Source organism: Cryptotermes secundus, unplaced genomic scaffold (genome assembly GCF_002891405.2).
Source record: "Cryptotermes secundus unplaced genomic scaffold, Csec_1.0 scaffold1801, whole genome shotgun sequence".
NCBI classification, from domain to species: Eukaryota; Metazoa; Arthropoda; class Insecta; order Blattodea; family Kalotermitidae; genus Cryptotermes; species Cryptotermes secundus.
The window spans coordinates 199,615-225,070 of NW_019743179.1; the positions used below are offsets into that span (position 1 = coordinate 199,615).

General features: G+C 40.5%; 4 protein-coding genes across 7 annotated transcripts in view; 1 reads left to right on the plus strand and 3 right to left on the minus strand.

The window, feature by feature from the left end:
* The window catches only part of LOC111874045, a 13,627-nt gene extending 9,085 nt beyond the window's left edge, over nucleotides 1–4,542 (plus strand). Inside the window, exons 7-9 of the mRNA XM_023869185.2 lie at nucleotides 1,272–1,425; nucleotides 2,188–2,301; nucleotides 2,745–4,542. Coding sequence (XP_023724953.1) covers nucleotides 1,272–1,425; nucleotides 2,188–2,301; nucleotides 2,745–3,890 — 1,414 coding nt within the window. The 3' untranslated portion in view covers nucleotides 3,891–4,542. The remainder of the gene's footprint in view (nucleotides 1–1,271; nucleotides 1,426–2,187; nucleotides 2,302–2,744) is intronic.
* A 7,567-nt stretch (nucleotides 4,543–12,109) lies between these two features.
* Nucleotides 12,110–16,626, minus strand: LOC111874051 (mitochondrial pyruvate carrier 4). Its single transcript, XM_023869202.2, has 4 exons — nucleotides 16,443–16,626; nucleotides 15,417–15,457; nucleotides 14,575–14,771; nucleotides 12,110–13,979 (listed from the first exon to the last, which is right to left on the minus strand). The coding sequence occupies exons 1-4, from the start codon at nucleotides 16,525–16,527 to the stop codon at nucleotides 13,922–13,924; spliced, it is 381 nt and encodes a 126-aa protein (XP_023724970.1). The 5' UTR covers nucleotides 16,528–16,626; the 3' UTR covers nucleotides 12,110–13,921.
* A 799-nt stretch (nucleotides 16,627–17,425) lies between these two features.
* LOC111874042 (katanin p60 ATPase-containing subunit A1-like) lies at nucleotides 17,426–23,306 on the minus strand. Its single transcript, XM_023869179.1, has 3 exons — nucleotides 23,292–23,306; nucleotides 17,703–18,094; nucleotides 17,426–17,444 (listed from the first exon to the last, which is right to left on the minus strand). Exons 1-3 carry the CDS (start codon nucleotides 23,304–23,306, stop codon nucleotides 17,426–17,428), a joined length of 426 nt encoding a protein of 141 aa, XP_023724947.1.
* The window catches only part of LOC111874047 (organic cation transporter protein), a 71,647-nt gene continuing 68,634 nt past the window's right edge, over nucleotides 22,444–25,456 (minus strand). For all 4 annotated transcript variants that reach the window (XM_023869187.2, XM_023869188.2, XM_023869190.2 and 1 more), the window contains one exon: nucleotides 22,444–24,194. In XM_023869187.2, the coding sequence (XP_023724955.1) occupies nucleotides 23,970–24,194 (225 nt within the window). In that variant the 3' untranslated portion in view covers nucleotides 22,444–23,969. The remainder of the gene's footprint in view (nucleotides 24,195–25,456) is intronic.

A 25,456-nucleotide genomic window follows, 5' to 3' on the forward strand; every position in this document is an offset into this window, starting at 1 on the left:
CCCCCCCCCGGCATTAATACATATTCAGTTAACTTTAATATTGTTGTATTTCAGAATCCTGTTGCATTAATATCAGTTATTTCATCAATATATATTTCCATCACACTGCAAAACAAGATTGTTAGTTACCGTCACTTTAATCTATATTCCCAACATGTTTCGGCCATATACGGCCATCATCAGGTGTCCTCGTTATGCTGGAGTATTCACTGCACTGCATGTCTCAATTTTAAAATTGAAATTAAAATTCAGTTTAAATAGGTCTCCCTATAAAATTTAGTAAAAGCGGTTTTAATCACCTTGTAGCATCTATTAATGCAATCTTCGGCGGCAATTGCAATTTTAATTTTAATATTAAAATTCAGAGAAGCAGGGCAGTGAACAGTTTAGCATGATGAGAACACCTGGTAATGGTCGCATACAACCGAAACATGTTGCGAGTAAAGATTAAAGTGATGATAACAATCTTGTGTTTCATTGTAATATAAATATGTATTCATGAAATAGCTTTAATATTGTTCATTTTAGCCTTTTATGGACTGCCCGCCCCCCTTCTTTTAGGACATATTGTAATTATCTCTTAGTCTTTATTAAATGTTTAACTCTTTGCACACCATGTCTGACTAGATTGGAGCAGGATATTTGCATTAACAATGCCACAACCAAAGGTATCAGCTTGTTAATCAGTATAGGACATCTGTCAATAGATGGCATCACAAGTAACATACTAGTGCATGCATGAAATGTTTATATTTTTGTTTGAAGGTTGAGAGAAGTATTGTGTTTTTTTTTTTTTTTTCTGTACAACTGCATTTACTCCCAACCAGTCTTGGCAATCCTAGCAGGGAGTTCTGAGGTGAGGCTTGACAGAGGTTTAATATTGGAAGAAACCATGAAGTCATGTTAAGTAAGATTTGAGGCTTTCACGGCGGTGACTATGAAGAAAGCAGTCTTCTGGGATTTCGGAGGAACGTCGGTTAACACCACATATACACGGTGCCAAATCCCAGAAGACTGCTTTCTTCAAAGTCATGTTAAGTCCGAATTTATGTAAGTTTAAATCAAGTAAGCTTGTGATGCATTTATCAGTTGCTTTTATTCCTCTTGGCTAATGTGAGCACTATAGAATAAGGAAATCCTTTGGGCTACAAGTCTCGTAACTGGCCTAGAACAATGTGTGTAATCCATTCATCGGAAAGGAAAGTATTAATAGATGGTGTTGCATAAGATATTTGTTAATTTTGACATGGCTCATGTTCATTTTGTAATAGTGATGGCAGAGTGTCAGGGGATACCATAACATTGATCCGTTGCCTCTTGGTCCTCGAGCCGAAGCGTCGAATGACAGCATCTGAAGTGTTGGATTTCCTCAGTGTTATTATCGCAAACAGTAAGCTGGGGACATACGCTGATGAGCTCTTACAGGTAGGGTCCTAAAATTTTTTGTTGCTTTTGCTGGTCATTTAATGAAGGGAAGAGAGTTACCGAATGAGTAGGCTAACTTTGCAGTGATATTTCTGACCAATGTTTAACTTTTACTGATTGTTTTAACATTATTGTGATGGTGCACATGTGCAATCCAGCTAATAAAGTTCCCCCCCCCCTGCCATCGCCATTCTAGTGAGATGTTAAAAGGCCCTGTTCCCAGGAAATAAAGGAGCAGTTGTGCCCTCACAGACTTTCCCAAGCACGGAAGAAAAGGTGCTGAAATAGGAACATTCCCATGTATACAAGACATGCCATAACCATCAAGTTTCCTGTTCACTGCGTTTGGTTGTGCCAGCCAGAGCACGAAGCTAATCATTCAGTTTTGTCTGAATGGTCTCTCTGCCATTCACAGTCCTTGATGATATGGTGCTTAGCTAGACACAGAAGTAACTCTGTATCTTAGGCCATGCCATAGCTCAAGCGCTTAGTCGCTGGCTTCCCACCACAGTGGCCCGGGTTCGAGCCTGTGTCTGGTCAAGTGGGATTATTGGTGGACAAAGTGGCGCTGGGGCAGATTTTCTCCGAGTACTTCAGTTTCCCCTGCCAATCTTCATTCTGCCAAATTCTCCATCATAATAATCACCCAGGGCAAGTACAATAGGCCAATCAGTGGCCGACGTGCTGAGTGGACCCAGCTAGACTCCACCCCCCCACTATGCGAAGTTACGTTAAAAACTCTGTATCTTGCTTTTAATGCAGGTTGTGCCTGATATTGACGATTCAGAAGAAGATAAAAGTGAAGTTAAACAGTGCCTACAGGAAGAGGCAGGAGCTGACAGACTGGATGGTTTATTTCAGAATACAAGACAACAGGTAACTACGAGCAGTAGTCAGTAAGAAGCAAGGGAGCAGCCCACACACTGTATGCTGTATAGGCTGTAGTTGTGTAGTTGTGAACTGGTTCGAATCTAACTTCACCTTGTTGGGAAATGTTTAACAAAGACCATTGAGTGTATGTTTCAAACAAATAGGCGCTGTTATTTAAGAATAAAGCATTGTAATTGAAATAAAAATTTTCAGTCAACACTCAATTTTAACACTTGATGTGTTTTATTCTCTGGGTTCTGAATTTACCCTCAAGGATATCAAAGTTAGAATAGAATCACTTTGAAGCCATGTGGCCTCTCTTTCTTATTGGCAGACTGTACATCACCATGCACTTTCCCAGATTTCTTGCTTCAGCCTTGCTTATGGAGGCGGTATGTCTCCTGAACAGATGCAGCAGCAGCAGCAAAATATTTATGCCTGTGTTGTAGGAGCAGAATGAAAGTCAGCAGTATGTTGGGCCATCGATGATGGCTGCGCAGTGCAACAGACGTGTCGGGCACATTCCCATCCAGAGGATCGGGCAGGATGCACGGGAAGTGACCAGAGATGAGCTAAACCAATATCAGCACCTGCTGCATCCTGTGTGGACTGGCAAGCCATTGAGTGTGGTGTCTCAGCCAACCAGGAGTCTCTCCCACCACTCCTCAGTCCCCCAGTCTCTGGGTGGACTTCCCTGTGGTGACACTGAGAGAATCCATTCAGTCACAGATACCGGTAACACAAGCAGGGTCGCTCTGCCTGTGGCGAGCTCTAGTGTGAACTCTCAGCACCCAGTTCATTCATATCAGGCACAGCCCTCTCAAGGGTTGTTGAATCGTCATCCCGTAAATGTCGACAGATGTGTTCCTGTATCTCATTGTCCTTCTAACAATACAACAGCACAGTGTATTTTAAATGATAGTTGTCTTACACAGGAAGTCCAGAATCTGACGGCCTCACAGATGCAGGACAATGGAGATGTGGGCCATAATCATCCAAGTTCTTCAGTGTTTCAACATAGGAATGCCTGTGTCCCAGATGGTCTGGATCACCAGAAACAGTTACATGGTAGTGAAGCCCTTGGAAGTAGCAACTCTAGAGCAGAGGGTGTCAGAAACATCATGCAAGGAGGCCATGCAGGTAGTGGTAGTCAAGTAGAGCCTGTTATTACGTCTGTCATTCTTTCACACAAAGATGCCTGTGTTCGTCAGCGTCAGCTATCATCATTTATATCATCACTGGGGTTGACTTCTGCAGTCACAAATCCTGCTGTCCCATGCATACGGCGTGAAACACAGAGTCATTCCCCACAGCACACAGCAGCATTGAGCTTGGACTGCGTGAGAAACAGTACTTCCACAAGGCAGGGTGTGAGTTTGTCAGCTCAGCCTTCGCGGTATGCAAGAGATGGCCGCAACAGTTCTGTGTTGCAAGGGCTATCACAGATCAGACAGAGTATCCTCAGACAATGTAGCATCTCACCTCAGATTCGGCGCAACATTGTGGAAAATCTCACCTTGCTTCTACGAGCTCGTCGTGAAGCCAATAACAGACGAATTACTGATGATGGCTCTAATGGGAGAAGAACAAATTAATATTGTGGCAACACTGTGTTGTGTTTATAATTATGTTTTCTGAATAATTGAAGTTTTTCTCTTTTTTTATAGATTAATCTTGGTGTTCTATGGGTTTTTGATTAAATTTGGCCCAGGTGTGCTGGAATATCACAGTTCAAAACAATTTATTGTGGGTTCAATGATTAGGATTTGATTATTGTGAAGGTAAAGTTTTCCACACCTAGTCTCCTATGCAGTGGTTACCTGGGACTGCTTCCAGTGATGTAAGCAGAGCCAAGGTCTAGAATATGTGGAGCTTCATTTACATGTTCCATGTATCCCACCTTCGTATTGCAGTTGGACACTTTATAGCCAGTGCAGTCTGTAGTGAAAACCACATTGATTGTGTGTTTGGAAAGTGACTTTACATGTCTTTTGAATGTAGTTGCTCATTATGATTAGCACCATATTGGATTTTTCTGGTTCCCTCACATACAAGAACTTTGATGCATTATAGCTCTTTACAAGGGAGAAAATTGCACCAAATTGGCCAGGGATCACCAGATCCCTTGAATGTTAAATCTTTACCAGCCATGCATTGTGCTACTGCAACAGTGCATGCTTGTTCTGGCTGAATAAATGTTGTAAGATTTGAGGCTTTCACAGCGGTGACTATGAGGAAAGCAGTCTTCTGGGATTTGGCACCGTACGGTGCCAAATCCCAGAAGACTGCTTTCTTCATGAATAAATGTTGCATCCTTACATTACTAATGCCATGACCCTGCAGGTCCACAAGACACTAGCCTGTAGAATCAGATTTAAACTTTCCTAACGTGGTAGCTTAGTTGGTTGAGTCATTATGCTACAAGCCGGAAGGTTGCGGGTTCGAGTCCTGATGAGGTCATTGGATTTTTTTCAATTGATCTAATGCTTCCAGCCACACTATGGCCTCGGGGTCGACTCAGCCTCTAACAGAAATGAGTACCAGGAATATTCTTGGAATATTCTTGGGGGTAAAGGGTGGCCGGCATATAAGGCTGACAACATCACCGCCATCTATGAGCCGATTGTCTAGAAAATGTGGGAACCTCAACATCTCACAACCCTGTGGGCCTTCACGGGCTGTTACAGGGATAGCTTTACCTTTTAGTCCCAAATTATAAGTTACCCCCAATTTAAAATCTTTCTACTAATCTCATAGCAGCAGATAAGTACCCTGCCCTAGATGATATGGATTAAGCTTGTCAGCACAATGGCTTACTATTCTTCTTTGTTTTTTCACAATTTTGAATGTTGTTATTTTTCATGTGAAATTGAATTTACGGTTGAGAAATGTGTCCTTCCTTATTTTCTAAATAATTTAAATTCCACTATGCCATATATTATGATGTTTATGTATCATGTAAAACAATCAGAAACAGGAGATTGAAGAATTTTCTTTCACTGAACTGTATACGAAATAAGGGATTGGAACATTTGTGCTGCAGTTTCTGTAAAAAATGCATTGCATGCCAACAGTTGGAAGTCTTACCTAGCTGTTCTGTGACATCCATTTTCACAAACACATGCATTATCTGCCCATTGCCTACAAAGAACTGACAGATCTCAGCATCTCCCTCCACTGCATTTGTAGCATGGTACTGTATGGTTCAGAGTACAGTAATGTCTGGAATGCATATATATATATATATATTACATAAGATAAAAGAGAGGAAAGCATTTGGGTTTAGGAAGTTTGTGGTTTGAATCTCATTCTGTTGCTACACTATGAAGACTGATTTTATGGCTTTTCCTTAACCTTAGAAATGCCAACTTTCAGGCTTCAGAGCAGCTATTTTTTTTTATGAGAAAAAATATACAAAATTTCCCAAGAACTTGTGATGCCGGAAAAATTCACTTCATATTTTGTGGATGTGTGGATCAGATGAAATGCCAACAGATATCACATTCTATTGAAATAAGCCTTTATATAGGTAAACATTTTTTAATGTGGTAACATCAGCATATGCATAAGGTCCACATTTTCAGTGTTTGGCACTTGTAAGGTTAATGTCTTAGCCAACTGCACTGGACCATTCTCCAGTACTAGTCTGTAGTCACTTCAACATCCTCTTAGATTTGATGTTAATATTGTTTTTTCTTATTTGTATCAAACATCAAAAATTATTAAATATGTAGATACGAAGACTGCATTTCAGAACTTGATCACCACCCTTCCCTATTATTCTGAGCCTACACTTCGTAACTGTACTTTATCATCCAGTCTCATACAACATATACAGTACACAGTGTCATTAAATAATTAAGAAAATAATTTGAAACCTCAAGCGACTCTTATCTCTTGCCTGTTACTAAGAAGTACCTTGTGAGGAAGTACTACCAAATCTGTTCAGCAAACTTCCCATGCGTTTGTTTTTGCCACTTGGCAATATAATGCCTAGGAAACAAGTGGGATATTTTAAAACATCACATGGCGATCTGCCAGGAGCACCTAGCAGAGGCGTGAATATTTTTATTGTGACCTTGAATGGGTTAAGGCATTAATTACCTTGGAAACAGCAGGATATTTTGAGATCATAAGGGATTCTTCTGTCTTTGTAGATATGCCCATGTTTTTTCTTTGGTGTTCCTGTTCATATTTAACTACCCTAATTGATGATTAAATTGAACAGCTTATAAAATTTGATATTATAAATGTATTTAGAGTACATGGAATAGCTTATTGAATGTGCATGTTGGAAATATTGTTATGAATGATGTGATAACCAGTGAAGAAATCATGCAACTCTTTATGTACACATGAAAAATATTATAAATAATTAAGACCATTTATTTTCTAAATTTAAAAGTCAAAATGATACCATCTTTTTACATTAAGACGTTTTTAATCAAAATACAGTATGCTGCCAGTTATCTGAGTCGATGGTTGGAGGTGTATAATAATAAATTCACTGATCTACAGCAGTTGTATTTTCATACCAAAATTATTGAACTACAATTTTGGTAGTTCTTATTATGTGTGATTTCAGATTTTCATGCTGGAGACTGAAGGTTATGTGGTACCCCATTGCCAATATTTTAGAGGAATCTGCTGCCTCCCTCTTCATGGTAGGTGAAGGCATCAGGTTCCTCTCAAATATCAGTACCCATCTACCAAACTGTAAGGCATCACATCCTAGAAAACTGTGGTCATAACCAGGGTCTAATTTCCAGTAGGGAACAGGGATGGTTATCTTTACCACTGTGTAAAGACCAGGTCTAGAACCCATCTGTCCTTCTATCCAGTGGTACCAGGTGCTCTTTTCTGCCTCCATATAGTGCCTAGTGAAGAATGTGTGGGGCTGTTCCTTCATTCTCCTTACATCTTTATCACATGGTACCCAAATAATAAACACTTACTGTCTGTTGTACTTTTTTTGTAAACATTGAAATATTTGTACAAGTGATGAAAATTTAAGAGTAGGCTAGATAATTTGGGAGTATGCTGTAATACTTGAGAGATTTAAGTCAAATTAGTTATTACTGAGAGAACTGAAATATTCATTATGTTAGGTCTAAGTGTTTTTGGTGATGGTGTGTTGACAGTAAATGTGATAATTATTTTGGACTCTATCAATCGTCTTCGAGTTTCAGACATGTTTCAGAAACTGGATCAATGGTCCAGTGATTCCGACTACCAATTTATAATGGGCTCAACCAAGCAGCATCCTTCACTTACACCTGATGATGGAAGTATCCAGTTTCCAAAACATGTCAGAAAAAATTCAAGACTACAGACAATGTCCAAAGCAGTATTCATGTTTATTATATTGGTTATACTTTTCTGTTATGGTGTGATTGTACAGTATGTGATAACAATAAAGTCTGTAAACAAACTGACAAAGAGCTGTCATGTTACTTCATAACATCTGCTGAATTTTAGCTGTGCTCGAAGTTTGGACAAGATGACTCAAACTTTCCTCTCAGTGGACTCATAAATCAGGATTAATATCACTTTCATACTTATCTTTCAGGGGCATGTAAGTTAAGCTTGAGACAAATTGAGGATGGTTTTGTGTGATATTAATGGGTATATAAAAGGCAGACAGTAGCATAGTTGGTTGAGGCACTACGCTACAAGCCAGAAGGTTGCAGGTTTGATGCCTGATGTCATTGGATTCATACTTCCATGTGACCAGTTCTTAAGAGGTTTTATTTTGCATGTTGTTCACATACGAGTCATAGTAGACCAGTCAATGTAGTGATTAGGCTATGTGCTGCATGACTGGTGAGGCAGTATTTGATTCCCTGCAGGGATTTTTATCTCTCCACAGCATTCAGGCCAATTCAGACTAACCCTGAGGCCCACAGAGTCTCCTAGCTATCGGGTAATTCAGTTCTTTCTTGGGGTGGGGGGGAAGCAGCCTCAATGTTTAGCTGACCATTCACCTCCATCTGGTGCTGAAATTATGATTGTATGGAGCTACACCTCCAGTTCCCCCAATGTCTTTATGATTTGGTACTTAATTCAGCACATGGTCAACTTTAAGACACAACACAACCATGCTAATCTTGAGTCACTGACGTTTCTCTTGTAAGCATATGCCCCAAGTTCTTTCATGTTATTTTCAATGCTTATGAGATAAAAGAGATTTTCAAAAACTGTGGATCTTTCCCCAACCTATTTTGTAAGCAAGCAAGATGAAACTAGCATGCAACAAATTGAACTGAGTGATTAAAAAACCTATATATTTGTAGAAAAATAGAAGATGACCTATTATTAATATAATTTCTATGCTTTTATTTATCACAATATTACTATTTTCTTCCTCGTTGGTGTCTCCGCCTTATCATGGTGAGGGGGTTTGAGTATGCCAAGGACCCTGAGAGCTATACCAGCAGTAGCGTAGCTACTGGCAGGGCCTCCCTTGCTGGACAGGTCAAAGGGTAGGCATCAGACGAAGAGAGACACCAAAAACTGATGCCGGAAGCAGCGTCATCAGTAGCGACTTGAAGCACAGAGCAAATGATGCTCGAGATGGTTCAAGTTCGTATAGCAACAGGCGTGACCAGAGTGGTTTGAACGGCTGCTGTACTGCGATGTGGAAAGCAAATGGAAAAACTACCACATTATCACTTTTCCTGGATAGTCTCTTTCCAAAAACAGAGATACCATGTATGCGAGATGTTTCCTCTGGAGACAAAACAATCCGGAGGTAAACTACTCCCCCAATCGGATCTCCGGGGAGGAGTGTTTCTAGAGGAAATGTCATGCAGGCGTTACAACAAGAAAAAGTGCGAAGATCAGAAGAAACAGCATGGATACAAGATTGGAACATGGAATGTCAGGACCTTGAATCAAGCAGGAAAATTGGAGAATTTGAAAACGGAAATGCAGAAGAATGAAGTGTCTGTGCTAGGTGTCAGCGAAGTGCGGTGGAAAGGACAAGGTGAAATAAGAAGCGGTGATTATACAGTGTATTATTCCGGAGGTGAACGGGCTGAAAGAGGTGTGGCAATAGTGGTGCATAAAAGTGTAGTGAGGAGTGTTGTTAAGAAGATTGCTTGTAATGACAGAATTATTGCTCTGAAGTTAAAGGCGGAACCGGTAGATATACTGATTATACAAGTGTACATGCCAACATCAGAGTATGAAGATGATGAAGTGGAAAAAGTGTATGACACAATTGAAGAAATTCTTCAGGAAGATGGAAGAGGAGACACAAACAGCATCATATTGGGAGACTGGAACAGCATTGTTGGAGATGAACCATATCAGAATATTGTTGGATCACATGGACTAGGAAGACGGAATCACAGAGGTCAAATGCTTATTGACTTTTGTGAACGAAATGGATTGATTGTTACCAACACTTGGTTCAAGAAGCCAAAGAGAAGAATTTACACATGGAAGGCACCTGGGGATTGGAAGAGGCATCAGCTGGACTACATCCTTGTGAAACATCGATTCAGAAACAGTGTGAAGGATGTGAAGACGCTTCCTGGGGCAGACATTGACTCTGACCACAACTTGCTGGTTGCCAAGTTCCGAACCAGGTTGAAGAAAATTATAGGATTTCGAAAGCGCAGACCCAGATGGGATTTGGAGAAGTTATATGCTCAAAGACAAAGCGTGCAAGAGACTCTAGAAGAGAAACTCGGTGCAATTGAAGGTGAAAGCGGAAATGCTGAAGCGCAGTGGAACGATATAAAAGAATGCATGTTAGATACTATCAGTGATTTGGTAGGTAAAGTTGAGAAGATAGCAAGAAAACCATGGGTTACACAGGAGATGATGAGTAAAATGGAGGAGCGAAGGAAATGGAAGAATGTCAACAATGAAGAAGGCAGGAGGAAATACAGGAGACTGAGGAATGAATTGAAAAGAGCCACGGACAGGGCCAAAAAGGAATATCTTGAGAAGATATGTAATGAGATTATGGAATTTCAAAGAACAGGCCGTTATGATTTGATGTACATGAAGACAAAAGAACTAGGATGGAAAGAGAATCATGGGATTCAAAATGTTGGCATCGAAGACTCCCAGGGGAATAGAATAGTAGATCAGAGGCAAGTGCTGAAAATTTGGGAAAATTATATTTCAGAACTATATGATCGACCTAATCGGCCAGAAACCTTAGAAGTTGAACCGGAAGAAGAAGTAGATACAGACGAGAAAGGACCATATATTTTACAAAGTGAGGTGGAAAAAGCTATCAAGGAAATGAGGAAGGGAAAGGCTACAGGAGATGATGATGTACCTGGAGATGTGCTCAAGTTACTGGGAGAAGGTGGTTTGAAAACACTGACAAAACTAATGAACACCATATATGAAAGTGGAGAGTGGCCCAAGGACTTTACAGAAGTTACAATGATTGCCTTAAAGAAAAAGACAAAAGCTACAAAATGCAGCGACCATCGCACAATAAGTCTTATTGCACATACAGCAAAGATAATAGCAAAGATACTTAAAAGAAGAATTGAAAGGAAAATAGAGGATGTACTTGGAGAAGATCAGTTTGGATTTAGAAGAGGAAAAGGAACCAGGGATGCAATTGGGATGATGAGAATTATAGCGGAACGAACTTTGGAGATAGATGAAGAACTGTGTGTTTGCTTCATAGACTGGCAGAAGGCATTTGACCGGGTAAACTGGACCAAATTAATGCAGATCCTGAAAGAAACAGGTATCGATTGGCATGAAAGAAGATTGATTAGCAAATTGTACATGGATCAGAAAGTTAGAGTACGACTGGACAGGGGGGAGACAGGAAGTGTGCAGATTGGAAGAGGAGTTCGACAAGGATGCTGTTTATCACCAATTCTGTTCAACTTGTACAGCGAATGCCTTACCAAGGAAGCTCTGGATGGGCTCGGTGACTTCAAAGTAGGAGGGCAAATTATTCAAACTGTGAAATATGCAGATGACCTTGTGTTAATGGCTAAGGAAGAAACTGTGCTACAGGGCATGATTGATAGACTAATTGAAATTGGAAGGTGCTATGGCATGGAAATGAATGTGGAGAAAACAAAAGTAATGAAAATTTCGAGACAACCAACCCCAGTCACAATAAAGATAGACCAAAAACAACTGGAGAATGTGAAATGTTTTAAATATTTGGGTAGCTTGTTAACAGATGATGGAAGGTGTACTTGTGAAATTAAATCCAGGATTGCCATGGCAAAAGCTGCATTTAGCAAGAAGAAGAATCTTTTTACCAGCAAATTGGACTTAAATTTGAGGAAGAAACTAGTGAAATGCTACATTTGGAGCATAGCTCTGTATGGGGCTGAAACATGGACACTTAGGGCAGTAGATCAGAAACATCTGGAAAGTTTCGAAATGTGGTGTTGGAGAAGGATGGAGAAGATCAGTTGGACCGATTATGTGAGAAATGAAGAAGTGTTAATTAGAGTCAGTGAGCAGAGGAATATCCTACACGAAATAAGAAAACGGAAGGCTAATTGGATCCATCATGTTTTACGGAGAAACTGCCTTCTAAAAGAAGTTATTGAAGGAAAGATAAAGGGTCAGAGAGAAGTGACAAGAAGATGTAAGAAGATGCTGGATGACCTTGGGGACAGAAGAGGATACTGTCATTTGAAGGAGAAAGCTCTAGATCGCGTTAAGTGGAGGAATTGTTTTGGGAGAGACTGTGGACCTGTCGTCTTGACAGATTACTGATGATGATGATGATGATGATTACTATTTTCAGTGTCAGATCTGCAGTACTGATACACATAACAGCTATTATAATTTAATCTTCAAAACAACATAAGAGGCTGTAATCAGTGACACATTTTATTTCATATATTTAATCCTTATCATGTACTTGTAAATAAATAAATAAATCTGTCATTTTGGTTCATGCCTGTCAACGGTTACCATTGAAACAGTTGGTGAGATTGGAGACATCTGTTAAAGACTGTAACAATTTGTATGCATGAAATTTTTAGTTGTTTTTAATTAGTTCATAACTACAGTAGTAACAACTCATGTGACTGACAGAATGACAATTTGTCCATATGGATTTCAGTTGATTTGCCATCTTAATGCCTTCTCCTTAACTCTGGATTTCTGAGGATCATTGTTGCATGTCTTGAACTTCTCAAAATAAGCATTTAATTGTCTCTATCGGTTCTGCAACATAGGAGCATTCCAGTGCTTTTGCAAAACTTTTTCAACCTTGTTCTATTCTTTGTGTGCCTCCCTTCTCAGTTAGGTTGTCTCATTAATCACTTAGTAACATGAAATTAGAACCAAGTGACTGCCCCTGGTAATTCACTTACATTTAAAAATAAAAGAATGCATTACTGTCATATTATTAAATACAATAACACTGTAATGGGTACCAGGGGCTCTTTGCCTGGGGTTAAAGCGGCCAGAGCATAAAGCTGACCACTTGCCTCTATCCAGTGCCAAGGTTAAGAATGGTAGACCACCTCCATTCCTGCACACACCTTCATGATGGGGTAGGGACAACTTCACAGAGTATATTAGTTTTTCCACGATGATTTCGTAGTTTGCTGCTATTCTGAGATTAAAATTTTGTGACAAATATCTGTGCCTTCTGGAGTTCTCGATCACCGATTATTCTAGTTTGTCTTTCTTTCACTATTATGTCCAGAAGCAGCAGACTGCCATCTGATGTTACAATCAGAAAACTAGTGGAGTTGTGTTTGAAGTGTGAAAGATCTGTGCTAGAAAATCATGACATTTTTTGTGTCTTAACAAACAATTCATTCAGAACTTTTACATATTGAAATCTATTCTGGTGAATATGTGAGTTTAGTGCAGCACAAAATATGACAAAAACATTTTTTGATGAAGCAGCCAGTCAGTGTCAGTCAAGTTGTGTCTTCAATAGAGATTCCACACAGATCAAAATGGTGAGTAAAATGGCACAAGTTTACCATAAGAGGCTAAAATTATTAACTCATAATAATTAAACAATTACTGTTGTGAACACATTATGTGATTTACATGTTTATGCAGAACTGAGACATATGTAGGAGAGCATAACCTCAGTATGCTAGAAGGCAACATGGCACATACTTGTAATTACTTTTTGAAATTTGCGTAACATCTAAATCTTATTGCTTTGGTTTATAAAGCAGATTTACATTTCATATCGATATGTTGTATTTCACAGTGAGTATTCGAATTTGAAGGTTATTTATGGGGGATATATAAGTTTTTACCGAGATCTATTATATATATTCTCAAAATATTAAAACTAAAATAATTATACCTACATGCCAATGAAACTGTATGAACATGTTTGAACGTTGAAAACTCAAGTTATTTAAAAATAAATATATACCAGTATATTATAACATACTTCAGTATTTTTTACTTAATTTTCTGCACAGCAGAATATACATAATCAACAACATTAAAAAATTTGAAACTTAACATTTTGTAACAACAATTTAACCTGCTATTTTAATTGTATAATGTAATCTAAAAGTGTGCACTAACAACACTATATGGCAAAGTTAAAACTATGTAAAAGTCAAACTCTCCGCTTCTTGATTGAACAGCTGTTTCTATGTATAAAAACTTTGTCTCGGTGTGAATCGTGACTTCATTAGCTGGTGACAGTTTCTGTTGCAGTTACGTCCTTGCCCTTAACATTATATTGATAACTGAAATATAAAACAAGCTCTTACAAACATTATATAATTCAAGTCTTCAAATCATATCACATCACATAGAAAATTGATAACACACAGAACACTATACTGAAGACTTACACGTACTTTTAGCCCACTTTCCTATCTTAAGGAAATACTCAGACTTATATCACCATGCTGTTGGCACTGCTTGTCCACCAATTCTACATCTGAACCAACTGACCAATTTTCATTTGAGTCATGTTTCTATATTATACAAGGTATCCAAATTAGTTGCAAAGGATCTGAGGTCCTCACAGCAGAGTTCTGTCTTTTGGGATGTAACACCATGTAGTCCAGTAGAAGTTCACTGATGTTTTGGAGGAATGTACTGCCTCCATCTTCAGAGTTTGAGAGTAAACCAAGTAAAAATCAGCAATTAGCAGGTGGAAAGTGAAGTTTACTCTTCTTTGCTTTTTGCTGGTTTCTTGCTTGGTTTACTGTTCACCTATGAAGACACAGGCAGTACAGTCCTCTGAAACATCAGTGAACTTCCACTGGACTTCATGGCTTCGCATCCCAGAAGACAGAACTGTTCCTCTGAGACAATTCAACAATATGTACTTACTTAACTGCTCTTGCCAGCGAATACAGGCCAGTCAGGGCTACAAACACATTGACACTAAGCAGACTGTAGTTCTTGGGGATGATGACCATGGAGTAGCGTGCCCAGACAAGGCCCGTGGCGCTAAGAGCAGCTGACTGTGCGATGCTGATCTTCTCAGCTGGGCGAGCAAGGTCCCCCAATCCAGCAATAACAAGGCTCTGTAAACCAACACAGTTCACATGATACTTGGTGAATATGTGGTACTTAACTCACACTCCTAAATCATTAACACAACTTAGCACAAATATGAACTTGCTGAGCACTTGCTGCACCAACATTACATTATGTTCGTGAATCATGGACAGTAAGAACTGATCAGATAAGATATCAGCAGAAATATGTTTTATGAGGACTGCAGGATCCACTTCTCTGGACCATAAAGGAAATTATGAAGGAACTATAAAGTTAAAAAAATAATGGACTTCATAGAACGGTAAAGAATAAATTAGAAAGAACATAACCAGAGAGAGGCCAAGACAGGCTTAAAAAGACAACCAAAAAGAGAGGAAAGTTTGAGATCTCTGGAACAATGGAAGGATTCTGTTTTGTACTATCCAAGGCAGGTTTCAACTGGAAAGGATGACAATGATGATACTGCATATTTTCTTTAGGCCTTTGAGAAAATGCATCAGAAGTTTCAAGGACTGGCAGAACTGATGATACAGTATGTGAGATTTTAGTTTTCACAGCAGTGAGACTTCAGACACTTGTCTTCTGGGTTGTAACGTCATGTAGCCTGGAATGTGGCTGCTCTAAATATGAATTATTCCCAGAAGTTACATGTTCACTAAAAAGAGACTTACCCATTTGAAGGCTGGAGCCCAGAAGAAGATTGTTTTTGGACCTGCAACCAATAATTGAACAACATTTTAATTTGAACTGAACAGATGACAGTTCAGCTGTAATTTGCTGACTGTCTCACTCACTGACTACATGAAGCACAGTTCTTTAGAATGTAATATTCACCCAGATACTCATGAAATTGCCCGTCTCTTATGGAATCCAAAATGTTTGGGTTATTTAAATGCTAAATAATTGCAAGGTTTACTGATGATACTGGTAATAAAAATAAAGACAACAGCTGGCCAAATGGCAGTGTTAGAACATTTGCCACAATATGGGGCTGAATAAGAACGGTATGCCAAGATGGTCACTACTGTTTCCTAACACACATTTCTCATTCTGTTCATTCCACATATAACTAACCTATGCCATTAATATATGAAGAGTAAAATTGATCACAAAGGTATAATCTTATGCTAAACATCAGGTAATATGGGCCATTTTCATAATATGGACACAGTATCTGACATGAGTTAATGGATATTAGAAACAAATCCTATGGAGTAAGATTTGTCAGGGGGTCTGAGCCATTTTCCAAATATGAAGTTGTCCTACTTATGCACCACACATTCTTAACCCTCAGCCCTAGGTGGAGGTGAGTGGCCTACTTCACCCTGTCACCGCTTTACCCATGGGGAAAAAGCCCCTTGGTACCCAATGGATAGGAGGTAGAATGGGCCGCACATCCGGCGAGAACGCTATAGCAAAGAGAAAAATCAGTTGCAACCGGCCGTCGAGCCCATTGCCGGTCGCTGTACCGACTGAGCTAAAGTAGCCGTAGAATGCCCTAACTGTAAATTTTATAACCTATGCGATTACTAGCAACCGTAAACAAAGATTGTTTACGGTGGCTAGTAATGCTTCGAAATGTAAGCACAGTATTACGTAATTCCTGACGTCATCGAGCAGAAAAGTTCTGAAAGAGTAATTAATAATGACTTGAGCAAGTATCTATGCCCAGGGATAACAAAATATAACGGGTTTACCTGCTTCGTGGTTCCATAGGGGTTGAAGTTTCGGGGGCACGAACTTATCGGCGATAGCAATAGCATTTCTATAAATAACAGACATATCTGCACAAGCAATTATCCTGTTTGCTCTCGTAACGACTGTAACCTAGACCACCTTAGAATTCGCAACACCATACCACTGACTTTACACTCAGTCAACTCGTTCTTATTGGTTGGGGACGGTACTCAACGATTCTGCTGCCATCTTCTTATTAGCGGGGACTATAATTGACGCCGGTAATTCAGACGGTAATAAAGTTATCGCTCATTCACTCTCCGCCCAAAATGAAACCCTGATATTTCAGAGAATCTTACATGTCTTGACAGTATCTGTACAATAGGCCGCGCCATAGCTCAAGCGGTTAGTAGCTGGTTTCCCACCGCGGCGGCCCGGGTTCGATCCCGAGTCTGGTCGAGTGGGATTTGTGGTGGACAAAGAGGTGCTGGGGCGGGTTTTCTCAGAGTACTTCGGTTTCCCCTGCCAGTCTTAATTCCACTAAATTCTCCATCATCATAATGACCCGGGGCAGGCTACAATAGGCCACTCAGTGGCTGCCGTGCCGAGTGGACCAAGTTGAACTCCACCCCCCACTAAGAGAATTAAAAAGAAAACTGTTCAATAGTTGTGATTCGTGGGGCTGTGTGTGAACTAGCTTAACCCGTCATTGATTATGAATATCGGAAATAAATTAAGGTATGAGATTTTAAAGTTTTACAGCGGTGTTTTTTTCTGTTGCTTATGTAATGACATTGTCAATATCTAGACCCTTTAGCATAGGATGATTGCTAAAGCATGTGTGGGAACTGCCCACATTCAAGCAAGTGTGACAACGCAAGCGTCATTGCTTAGCAACAACGAGTAAACAACGGTTGCTAGGCAAAAGCGAATAAACAGCGGTTGCTAGGGAACTTGTAAACACGGTAACCGGCAACAGCAGTACCTATTACGTAACCGTTTTCTATATGTCCGACTCCAGGCTACATAAAAAGATTCACTGAGTTACAGTGACAGTCTAGTTCTACCGTTCTACAATACCAGTTCTAGATTCTACAGTTCACTCTTGTTATTATCCGTCTGTGTATACTGTGCAGCTGCAATAAGTCCTATAGGACAGTTCAACTAGTGGTTGTTTCTTCATATGACATCCCACATTGGTGACCCCGACGTGATTGGAAGCGCGTGTGGTTAAGATCATCAACGACTTCCACATTGGTGACCCCGACGTGATGTCACACCTAGAGTAGCCTTCTAAGTTCTTTGCAATATCCTTTAGATCCACATCTGAATCCAATTTTATTTCTCGGAGATTAATTCTTAATAGTGTCTCACGTCCACCACTATTTGGAAGAGGAATATATATCCCTTTCTCCAGTCTTCTCCGTAATGTATCATCAATGTCCCAGGGAAACCTCGTTGCTGCTAAAACCATAACTAGCTTAGTAGGATCTTCACTGCTAGAACTAACTCCATCCATCTTAACTAGAAGCTCCGACTTCACTCTTCTTTTTGCTTCATGTTCTGATTCTGACCTCTTTCTGGAGTCAATCTCGTCTATAAATATTGTGCTGGGGGCATAGAAACGGGCCATCTCGAAGAGCAGCCTGACTAGTTTCTCTGTATCCTGTTCCTAGGTATACACTATTAATGTGATGATTTATACAGTTTATGCTAAGAAATAATTAATAAAATATCCTTTACCTTTGATAGTTTGCGTTTACTTTATGTTTATTTCATAATACCCTATCTTGGTATTTACGTCTACAACACTGAAGGGGAACTCGAATAGGCACTCAGGATAGCCGAACTGTAGAATAGGAGTCTAGAACGTTGCCGCGAAAACACGATGAATATTTAAACTGTGAAGATCTCACAGCGGTGATAATGAAGATTACTCTCATCTGAGATATGATACAGTTCAGTTTGGCAGATAGCTACCGACGTTTCCGAAGAACCTGTTTCTTCCATATTCAGAGCAGAATTGTCTCTCCTACCCTGAAGATGACGGTAGCAGAGCCTTCCGAAACATTTGCACCGTGTACCACTATACATGGCGTCATGTCCTAGAAAACAGTAATCCCCATGTCATCGTTTGTGGCCTTCAGGGTTATGACAGTGTAAATAGTTTCCACCGTTTCGGAAGTTCAAATTGCCTCAGTCTCCAGGTTAGGTGAAACCAGTAGAAGTTGACGTTTGCAGTCACCCTCACATTTATAGTGTCATAACCCTGGAGACCACAGGCTGACTGAACTCATGGTTTGTTCACCTGATAGTTCGAAGTATCATGGCCTTGCTGATGTTGGCTGCTATCTGGCAGAGATTTTCGGAACTACAATGAAAGGCGACTAAACCCTGGCGGAAATTCAAATGCATTACTTAGATAACGTTTTGACTGACAATTTATTCTGCTTAAACTGACGGCATAACACGGAACTGCTGCGTCCAGTTCACGTGTTTCGTGTTCAGAACTATGAAGCGGATTTCAGCGGAGTTTGATATTGGGGTGCTTCTCTAAACGTTGGGTGTTTTTTTTTTCTGCCGGCCTTCTGCAGTACGGAAGGTGAGAGAATTTGTCTGTTTTCAGAAGACACACCCTTTAAAAATTGCACATGATATTTTTTACAGATCTCATCACGATCTACAACATACTTTTACAGCCTCCTTTTTGGCGTGAATAAAAATTTAATATGAGAAAAAATATATATAATTTTACTGAATTAAATATTCAAGAGCCGGGATAGCTCAGTAGATATAGTGACAGGCTATGGTCTGACGGTCGAGGGGTCGGAGTTCGAGTAACGGTAGGGGTATGATTTTTCTTTTCTCGATAGCGTCCAGACGGCCTCTGGGGCCCACTCAGCCTTCCATCCAATGGGTACTGTAGACTCTTTCCCCGGGAGGTAAAGCGGCCGGGCCGTGAAGCTAACCACTCACATCCATCTAGTACCAAGATCAAGAATGGTGGAGCTATACCTCCACTTTCCAAGTCTTAATGGCGTGGTGCTTGCACAGGAACACTTCACGTCTTTCCTTCGCTTAAGGAAGCATCCGAAGTTTTGCGTTTCGAATCCAGTTTGAAGCAAACGAGGGTTAACACAAATGGAAATTCGTAAAGAATATAGCTAAATTTTGTTCTAGCGCAGGCAGCGCTCGCATTTGCACTAGTTTCAGAAAGTGTAATTGTTTCCCCAAACAGTCTTCTGTGGAACCGCGGAGCTCTACAAGAAATGTTCATTAAAGGGTGTTGTGCCCTGAAGGCCGACTCCCGGTAGTATGTTAAAAGAATATTTAACTTTTTGTATTTTAGGGGAAAATGTTGGCTAGAGTAGAATTAGTTTTGGGAAATACTTGTAAGACGTACGAAAGAGGATGTAAGAAGGGTTAAGAAACTTCAAGGAATTTCTGCGTATGGAGTTAGACGGACGTTAGCCTTTGACGCGTCGATGTCTTGTCAGCAGAATGACGTTGGAGGTATATCGAACTGCTGACTACAGAATCTACACTTGAGTGAAGGGAGGGACGTTTGCAGGTAAAAGTGTTAGCCAAATGGTCTAGCAGACAAGGGGCGTATCCATCCCTACGGATCCCGGCCAACGGGAGCCGCCACCTTGGGATAAGACGTCATTGGAGGCGAGACTGCACCCTCCGGGAAAGTAATGAGTTAGCAAGAATAAAGATATATAACCCAGAGAGCAAATTATTATCAAAATGATTCAAACAGTAATTTTGGCCCATTTGCGGCCGAAGGCCATGCCGGAAGGGGAACCTACTAGACACCACGCAACGCCATCCGTCTGCAGACTCAACCCAAAGTAAGTGGAACTACTCTTATCGCCATGCTTAATAACTGTGATACTATTAAAGTGTATCTCCCCCAATGGGACATGAGTTAGGAACGTTACGACAAGTGTACAGGGCGTAAGAGTGATTCATCAGAGAAATGCAGAGGTAGACAGGTGTAATATAGAGGCTGCAGAGGGGGTGTCTAGATGCAGGGATGTGTAAAGATATGTATAGTGGATGAGTAGAATAGGAGAAAGAGGAGACTAGCAACCCACAACTGGGTGAAAGGAAGGCTAAGATGAGGTCCAAGAATCGTTTAAGAAAAGTGCAATGTGTAATCCGACACCAGTCGACTCTTTAATTGTGATATTACTAAAGTGTATATAGTTGTGTATTGATTGTTTATACTAATATAGGGTAGCATAGGGTGAGGATGTGGGTTTCTGTTGTTGTGATGTCCTCCCTTACCACATCTCGCACCTGCGCCCTCCTGCCAAGCCCGGTGAACAGTGTGCCCCTAGCCAATGAAGCAACGATAGAGGAAGTAATTGAGCAGTTTCCTTAGCCCACACCCTGTGACTGCAGTACAGAAGGTGGCAGCGGGGATACCTCCACGCCCCCTGTCACCACGGCATAACAGGTGGCATAACAAAAGGCAAAAGAAAATTATTTAAATATTCATACCATACGTTTTACTTAAAATAATGCATATTTTGGAGATTATTTGGGTGAGAAATCTCTTTTTCAGAGGCAGAAGTTAATATAATAACTAAAAAGTGCTTTTTCATGAGTGGACAACGCGTTTCGTCAGCGGATGCCCTTCTCCAACGAAACCGCGTTCTCGAATCACGCAGCATCAAATGTAAAACAGACCAAGTGTGGGGCTGGAGCCTTTAGAATTCAACTTTACAGTATAAAACCAAATATAGTCTGTTAACGAAACAAGAGGTAAAAAAAATCATCTTTGCAATAACTGTTGCAAATATATGACATAATTAATTTATAAGCTATTTTCCGCACACTTGAAAGGTGATTTTTGTTTGTAAACATGTGCAATTAAATAATATTTCGATCTTATATTTTCTTCAACATTTATTTGTTATTATCCTACTTCCCTCTCCCCTACTTTTATCATCTCCGTGTATGAGAATTTGATTATACCCGTAGATTGCGTAAAAATGTTTCGACCGCAAAAGGGCTGCGTGCCCAAATAAAATTGGGAAACACTGCTCTAAGCATGAACTGACTGATATTTGCAACGGAGATGTGATGTTTTGTCAGAAAGAGGAAGTAACATCTTGTATTTCGCAACCCTAATATGAAGCCGGAGGGGGGGGGGATTAGCTACTGTCGTGTTCCAAAAGTAATTCAGTGAACGCTTGAGCAAAACTCCCTGTCTTCATGCAACCGTAGTTTTGGTTTCGTGCCGGAATTTGGCACACGTAAGGCTCTGAAGTTCAGGTCTTCTTGTACAAGCAGAGAGTTTACGGCACTCGAATATCATTTTAAACCATTGTTTGGCCTTCACCGCCACACGAGGTTATTGAGATCAATATGTTTTATATATCGGTTCTCGATGTCCATCTTCTGGTGACCAGGGTACGAAAGAAAGCCCACTTTTGGGGCCCTAAGTACAGTCAATCTGAAACCATGGAGGAGCTGCACCCAAAGGGTCAACAGAATAGCTCTGATTCGTATCCTGGTCACCTGAAGACCGAAGCACAACCGATTTCCCAAATGTTGTCATTTTAACAAGCTTGGACAACAGGCAAAGTTCCAAACAATGTGTCACACCATGGTCGAGAAATATCAAACTGAAGTTTATTTAGAATTCAATTAGAAAATAGAATACGAGGCTGCTTGGGAATGTACAAAATATTTTATTAATATATTTTCTTTGTAGAATTGTATCAGATTTATAAATAACAATATTTTACACCGTTAAAACTTATAACTTAATTCATACTGGTCTATGAGTCCATTTATAAAGATGATTGTTTTCAATCAATTATGAATTACAAACGTATTCATTTCATACATCTCGGTTTTTTCTTATTTTATATATAAGTAAAATAAATTTTCTATAATTACATTCAGCTGTTCTACAAAGGCAATAAAATATATTTAAGTTAAATACACATTTGAGATTTCATTTACAAACATGACAGTGCTGCGCGCTGTTACTTTTGTGTTTTGGTTTACTTGTATGCATTCTGGGGAGGACTCATCGACCATTTTCAGTTCATAGTACGTGAAACTTTCTTCAGTTCTGGATTATAGCACCAGCACGCTGTCCATGCAGTTCACTCTTTCAGAGACAGGTCTGCCCTCTGTTGTCTTCCTTCAACAATATAATAACAAATGTCGCCACACTTGCCTGTTTATAGCGTGAATGATCGAAACATAACCAATAGTACATTGTAGAACAAAGCGATCTCTTTAGCAAATATCCGAAACTATTCTGAGGCAGGCCATTAAAACACACGGACTCTATAAGGTTCCAATTTAATTTATTTAAACAACAGTACCTTTATTTTAAGAACACAACTGATAATGAATATAATGAATGATAATGAATATAAGAATGTTTGATAATAGTATCACTTAGGATCCATGGAGAAATAAGAAAAGAGTTCGAAAGAAAATTTCACATTCCTATACATACTAAAAAATCGTTTCGTGATTTGAAGAAAGAAAACTACAAAATGATTGGGACTTTAGACCATTCTGTATAATATACTTATTGGAATCTATACCCAAATGATCTCGCTTGAACTTTAAACTTTCGAAAGTCGGTCAAAGATCACTTGCAGATCACAGTTTTCCCATTGCATGAATTGTTTACTTATACTCGGATTTTCTTTAAAGGGGCGGCTACAGTGCGCATCGTTGTTGATCATTTTGTAATTTACTAATTCCACCTCATAAACTAGTCGACTGAAATTTTGGGATGTCTGATGCCTCGAAATTGAATTCAGTTCTCACGTTGCAATGGATACACATTCTGTTCCAAAGTATAACCACCCATTTACTAAATTCCATACCTTTCTCTTGGGCATCGTGACCCCAAAATATCCAAACCTTCATTTTCTGTTACAAACTGAAAAATGTGTTGGTCCGTCAATAAGGCTCCACACACAGAAAGGCTGTCAATGTTACAGAGTATCCATTTGTTGTTTTGCATTTAAGAGGCAGCGATAGAGACGGAAAAGAAATTGTGAGTCTTTTAAGAGCACGTCATGTCATTTTAACCCTCCCCCCATTGCTATGCCACCCCTCGAACGAGATGGTGGTGCCATAACAACATAAATGTTGATGCCAGTGAAGATTACACGCTATAAATACTGCGGCATCAAAGATGAATCACCCGTTATATGAGCAATCTTTTTAGAATGTAACCTTACAAAACGGGCTTCTTTACAAGGTCTCCTTCTAACAAACGTTCACAGTGACCAACCTAAATACTGATATTTGTCTGCGTAAGGTCTGTCACTTCACAATACCGTTACGCTTTCATTATTAACTAACGGAATGACGGGTACTGGGCAATATTTGTACCGGGAATGGCAGGCGTTATTTCGGAATACCTCTCTCTTATCATTCCCGTAAGGTATGGTTGCATTATAAAGAGAACACCCTGTAGCAGAGTTTAGAGCGATTCTTTTATCACTGCTCTGAAGTCCTAGTCCCTGAGGTCATGGGCGCCACAAAAGTAGTTCGGGTCACGACACCAGGTCCACAGCACTGTTGTGATGATGGCATTTCTTGTCCGGTTTCTGGCACCAAGCGAATTCCCATATCCCCTCTCCTTCTCCGAACGCCTCTCCGTCCCCCAGGGTAACTGGCAATGTTCTGTGGAGTGTTTCTGGCAGGAGAAGGCACAGCGCAGCTCCAATGATGGACAGAGACCCCAGTACTAGCTCTGGGATGGCTCTCGAGTAGTTTGCCTGTAGGCATGAGGACACTTGCATTATCAGGATCTTGAGTTACGTCAGCCACTGTCTGGCCTACTGTGCCAGTCACCGGAATGAGAACTGGCAGTGGTAACCGAAGTTTTCGGAGAAATCCTGAACCAGTGCCATTATGTCCACCACAAATCCCACATGATCTGACCTGGTATCTAACCCGGGCCGACGAGGTGGGAAGCCGGCGATTAACCGCCAGAGTTGTGGCCCGGCCAATAGCTTAGAGGGTAGAGTCAAAACAATAGACTGTGTAAAGCCGTAGAATTTGGGCAAGGGTTTTTGTAACTTTTAGGTATTAAGTTATCTTGGGTTCCCAGTAGAGAAGTTAGACGAAGGGTAATGTTTGAAGCAAAAATGCGCAAGAGCGACGCCAGCAGAAAATTGTCGCGTTGCTTAGACCGCTGATTCACGCGGAAGAGACTGCAAACGGCTGTACGCCCAAAGCATACAGTGTGCCGACTCAGCGAGACGGCCTGAGCAGATCCAACCCTCTTTATCCAGCTGACCAACGAGAGACGGACTTTTGGGTGAAAATTCGCTCTAGTGAAGGGGTGGAGCTTACCCCAAAGACAGGAGTCAGCAGGGGGAAGGTCATAAAGTTGCTAACACAACTTGAGGAGCTATCTTTTCGGATCAATCAATCAATCTATCTGAGTACATAAATGTTAAGTGAGTAGCCAGCCAGAGGCCCGGAGGGCCAAAACCCGAGTGAGGGAACACCATGAGCTTCCTACACCAAGTAAGTCGAACTGTTCATATCAGTCATGGATATACAGTGTGATATTATTAAAGTGTCATGTTACAGGGTTAGGGCAGAGAGAGTAGGCCCTGAGTGGGGACGTAGGAATTACCTCGAAAGCTAGGAATGGTGAACCCAAGTGCATCGTTATCCAAATTACAATGCGTACGTAACCGGCCACTGTCGGCCATGAAAGTGATATGTATAGTGTATATATTAGTAGCCGGAAGTAGGCCAAGTAAGGGAGATGCGTGTGTTAATGACTTAACCCACAGTCACACCCTCTATTTCCCCGATCTCCCGTACATCTCCTGTTAGAGATACTGTGAACTCACAGCCAAGAGGTAGCTAACGAGATAAGTACTAAGTGCTTAGCTTTGCAACTGGCCATTCCCAAAGGGAGCAACGGCATGGATGGCGGAAGAGGTGGAGAGGTTCCTCCACGCCCCCCCCCCCCATAACATACGGTGGCAGCGGGGGGATACCTCCCACCCCCCCCTCACCC

Excerpts from the sequence above, each read along its gene's own strand:
- LOC111874051 (XM_023869202.2), bottom strand. The coding sequence starts at position 16,527 with ATGTCTGTTATTTATAGAAATGCTATTGCTATCGCCGATAAGTTCGTG. Across the intron at positions 15,458-16,442 it reads CCTATGGAACCACGAAGCAG|GTCCAAAAACAATCTTCTTC; the intron begins GTAAACCCGTTA and ends TATTGGTTGCAG. Across the intron at positions 14,772-15,416 it reads GGGCTCCAGCCTTCAAATGG|AGCCTTGTTATTGCTGGATT; the intron begins GTAAGTCTCTTT and ends GTTGGTTTACAG.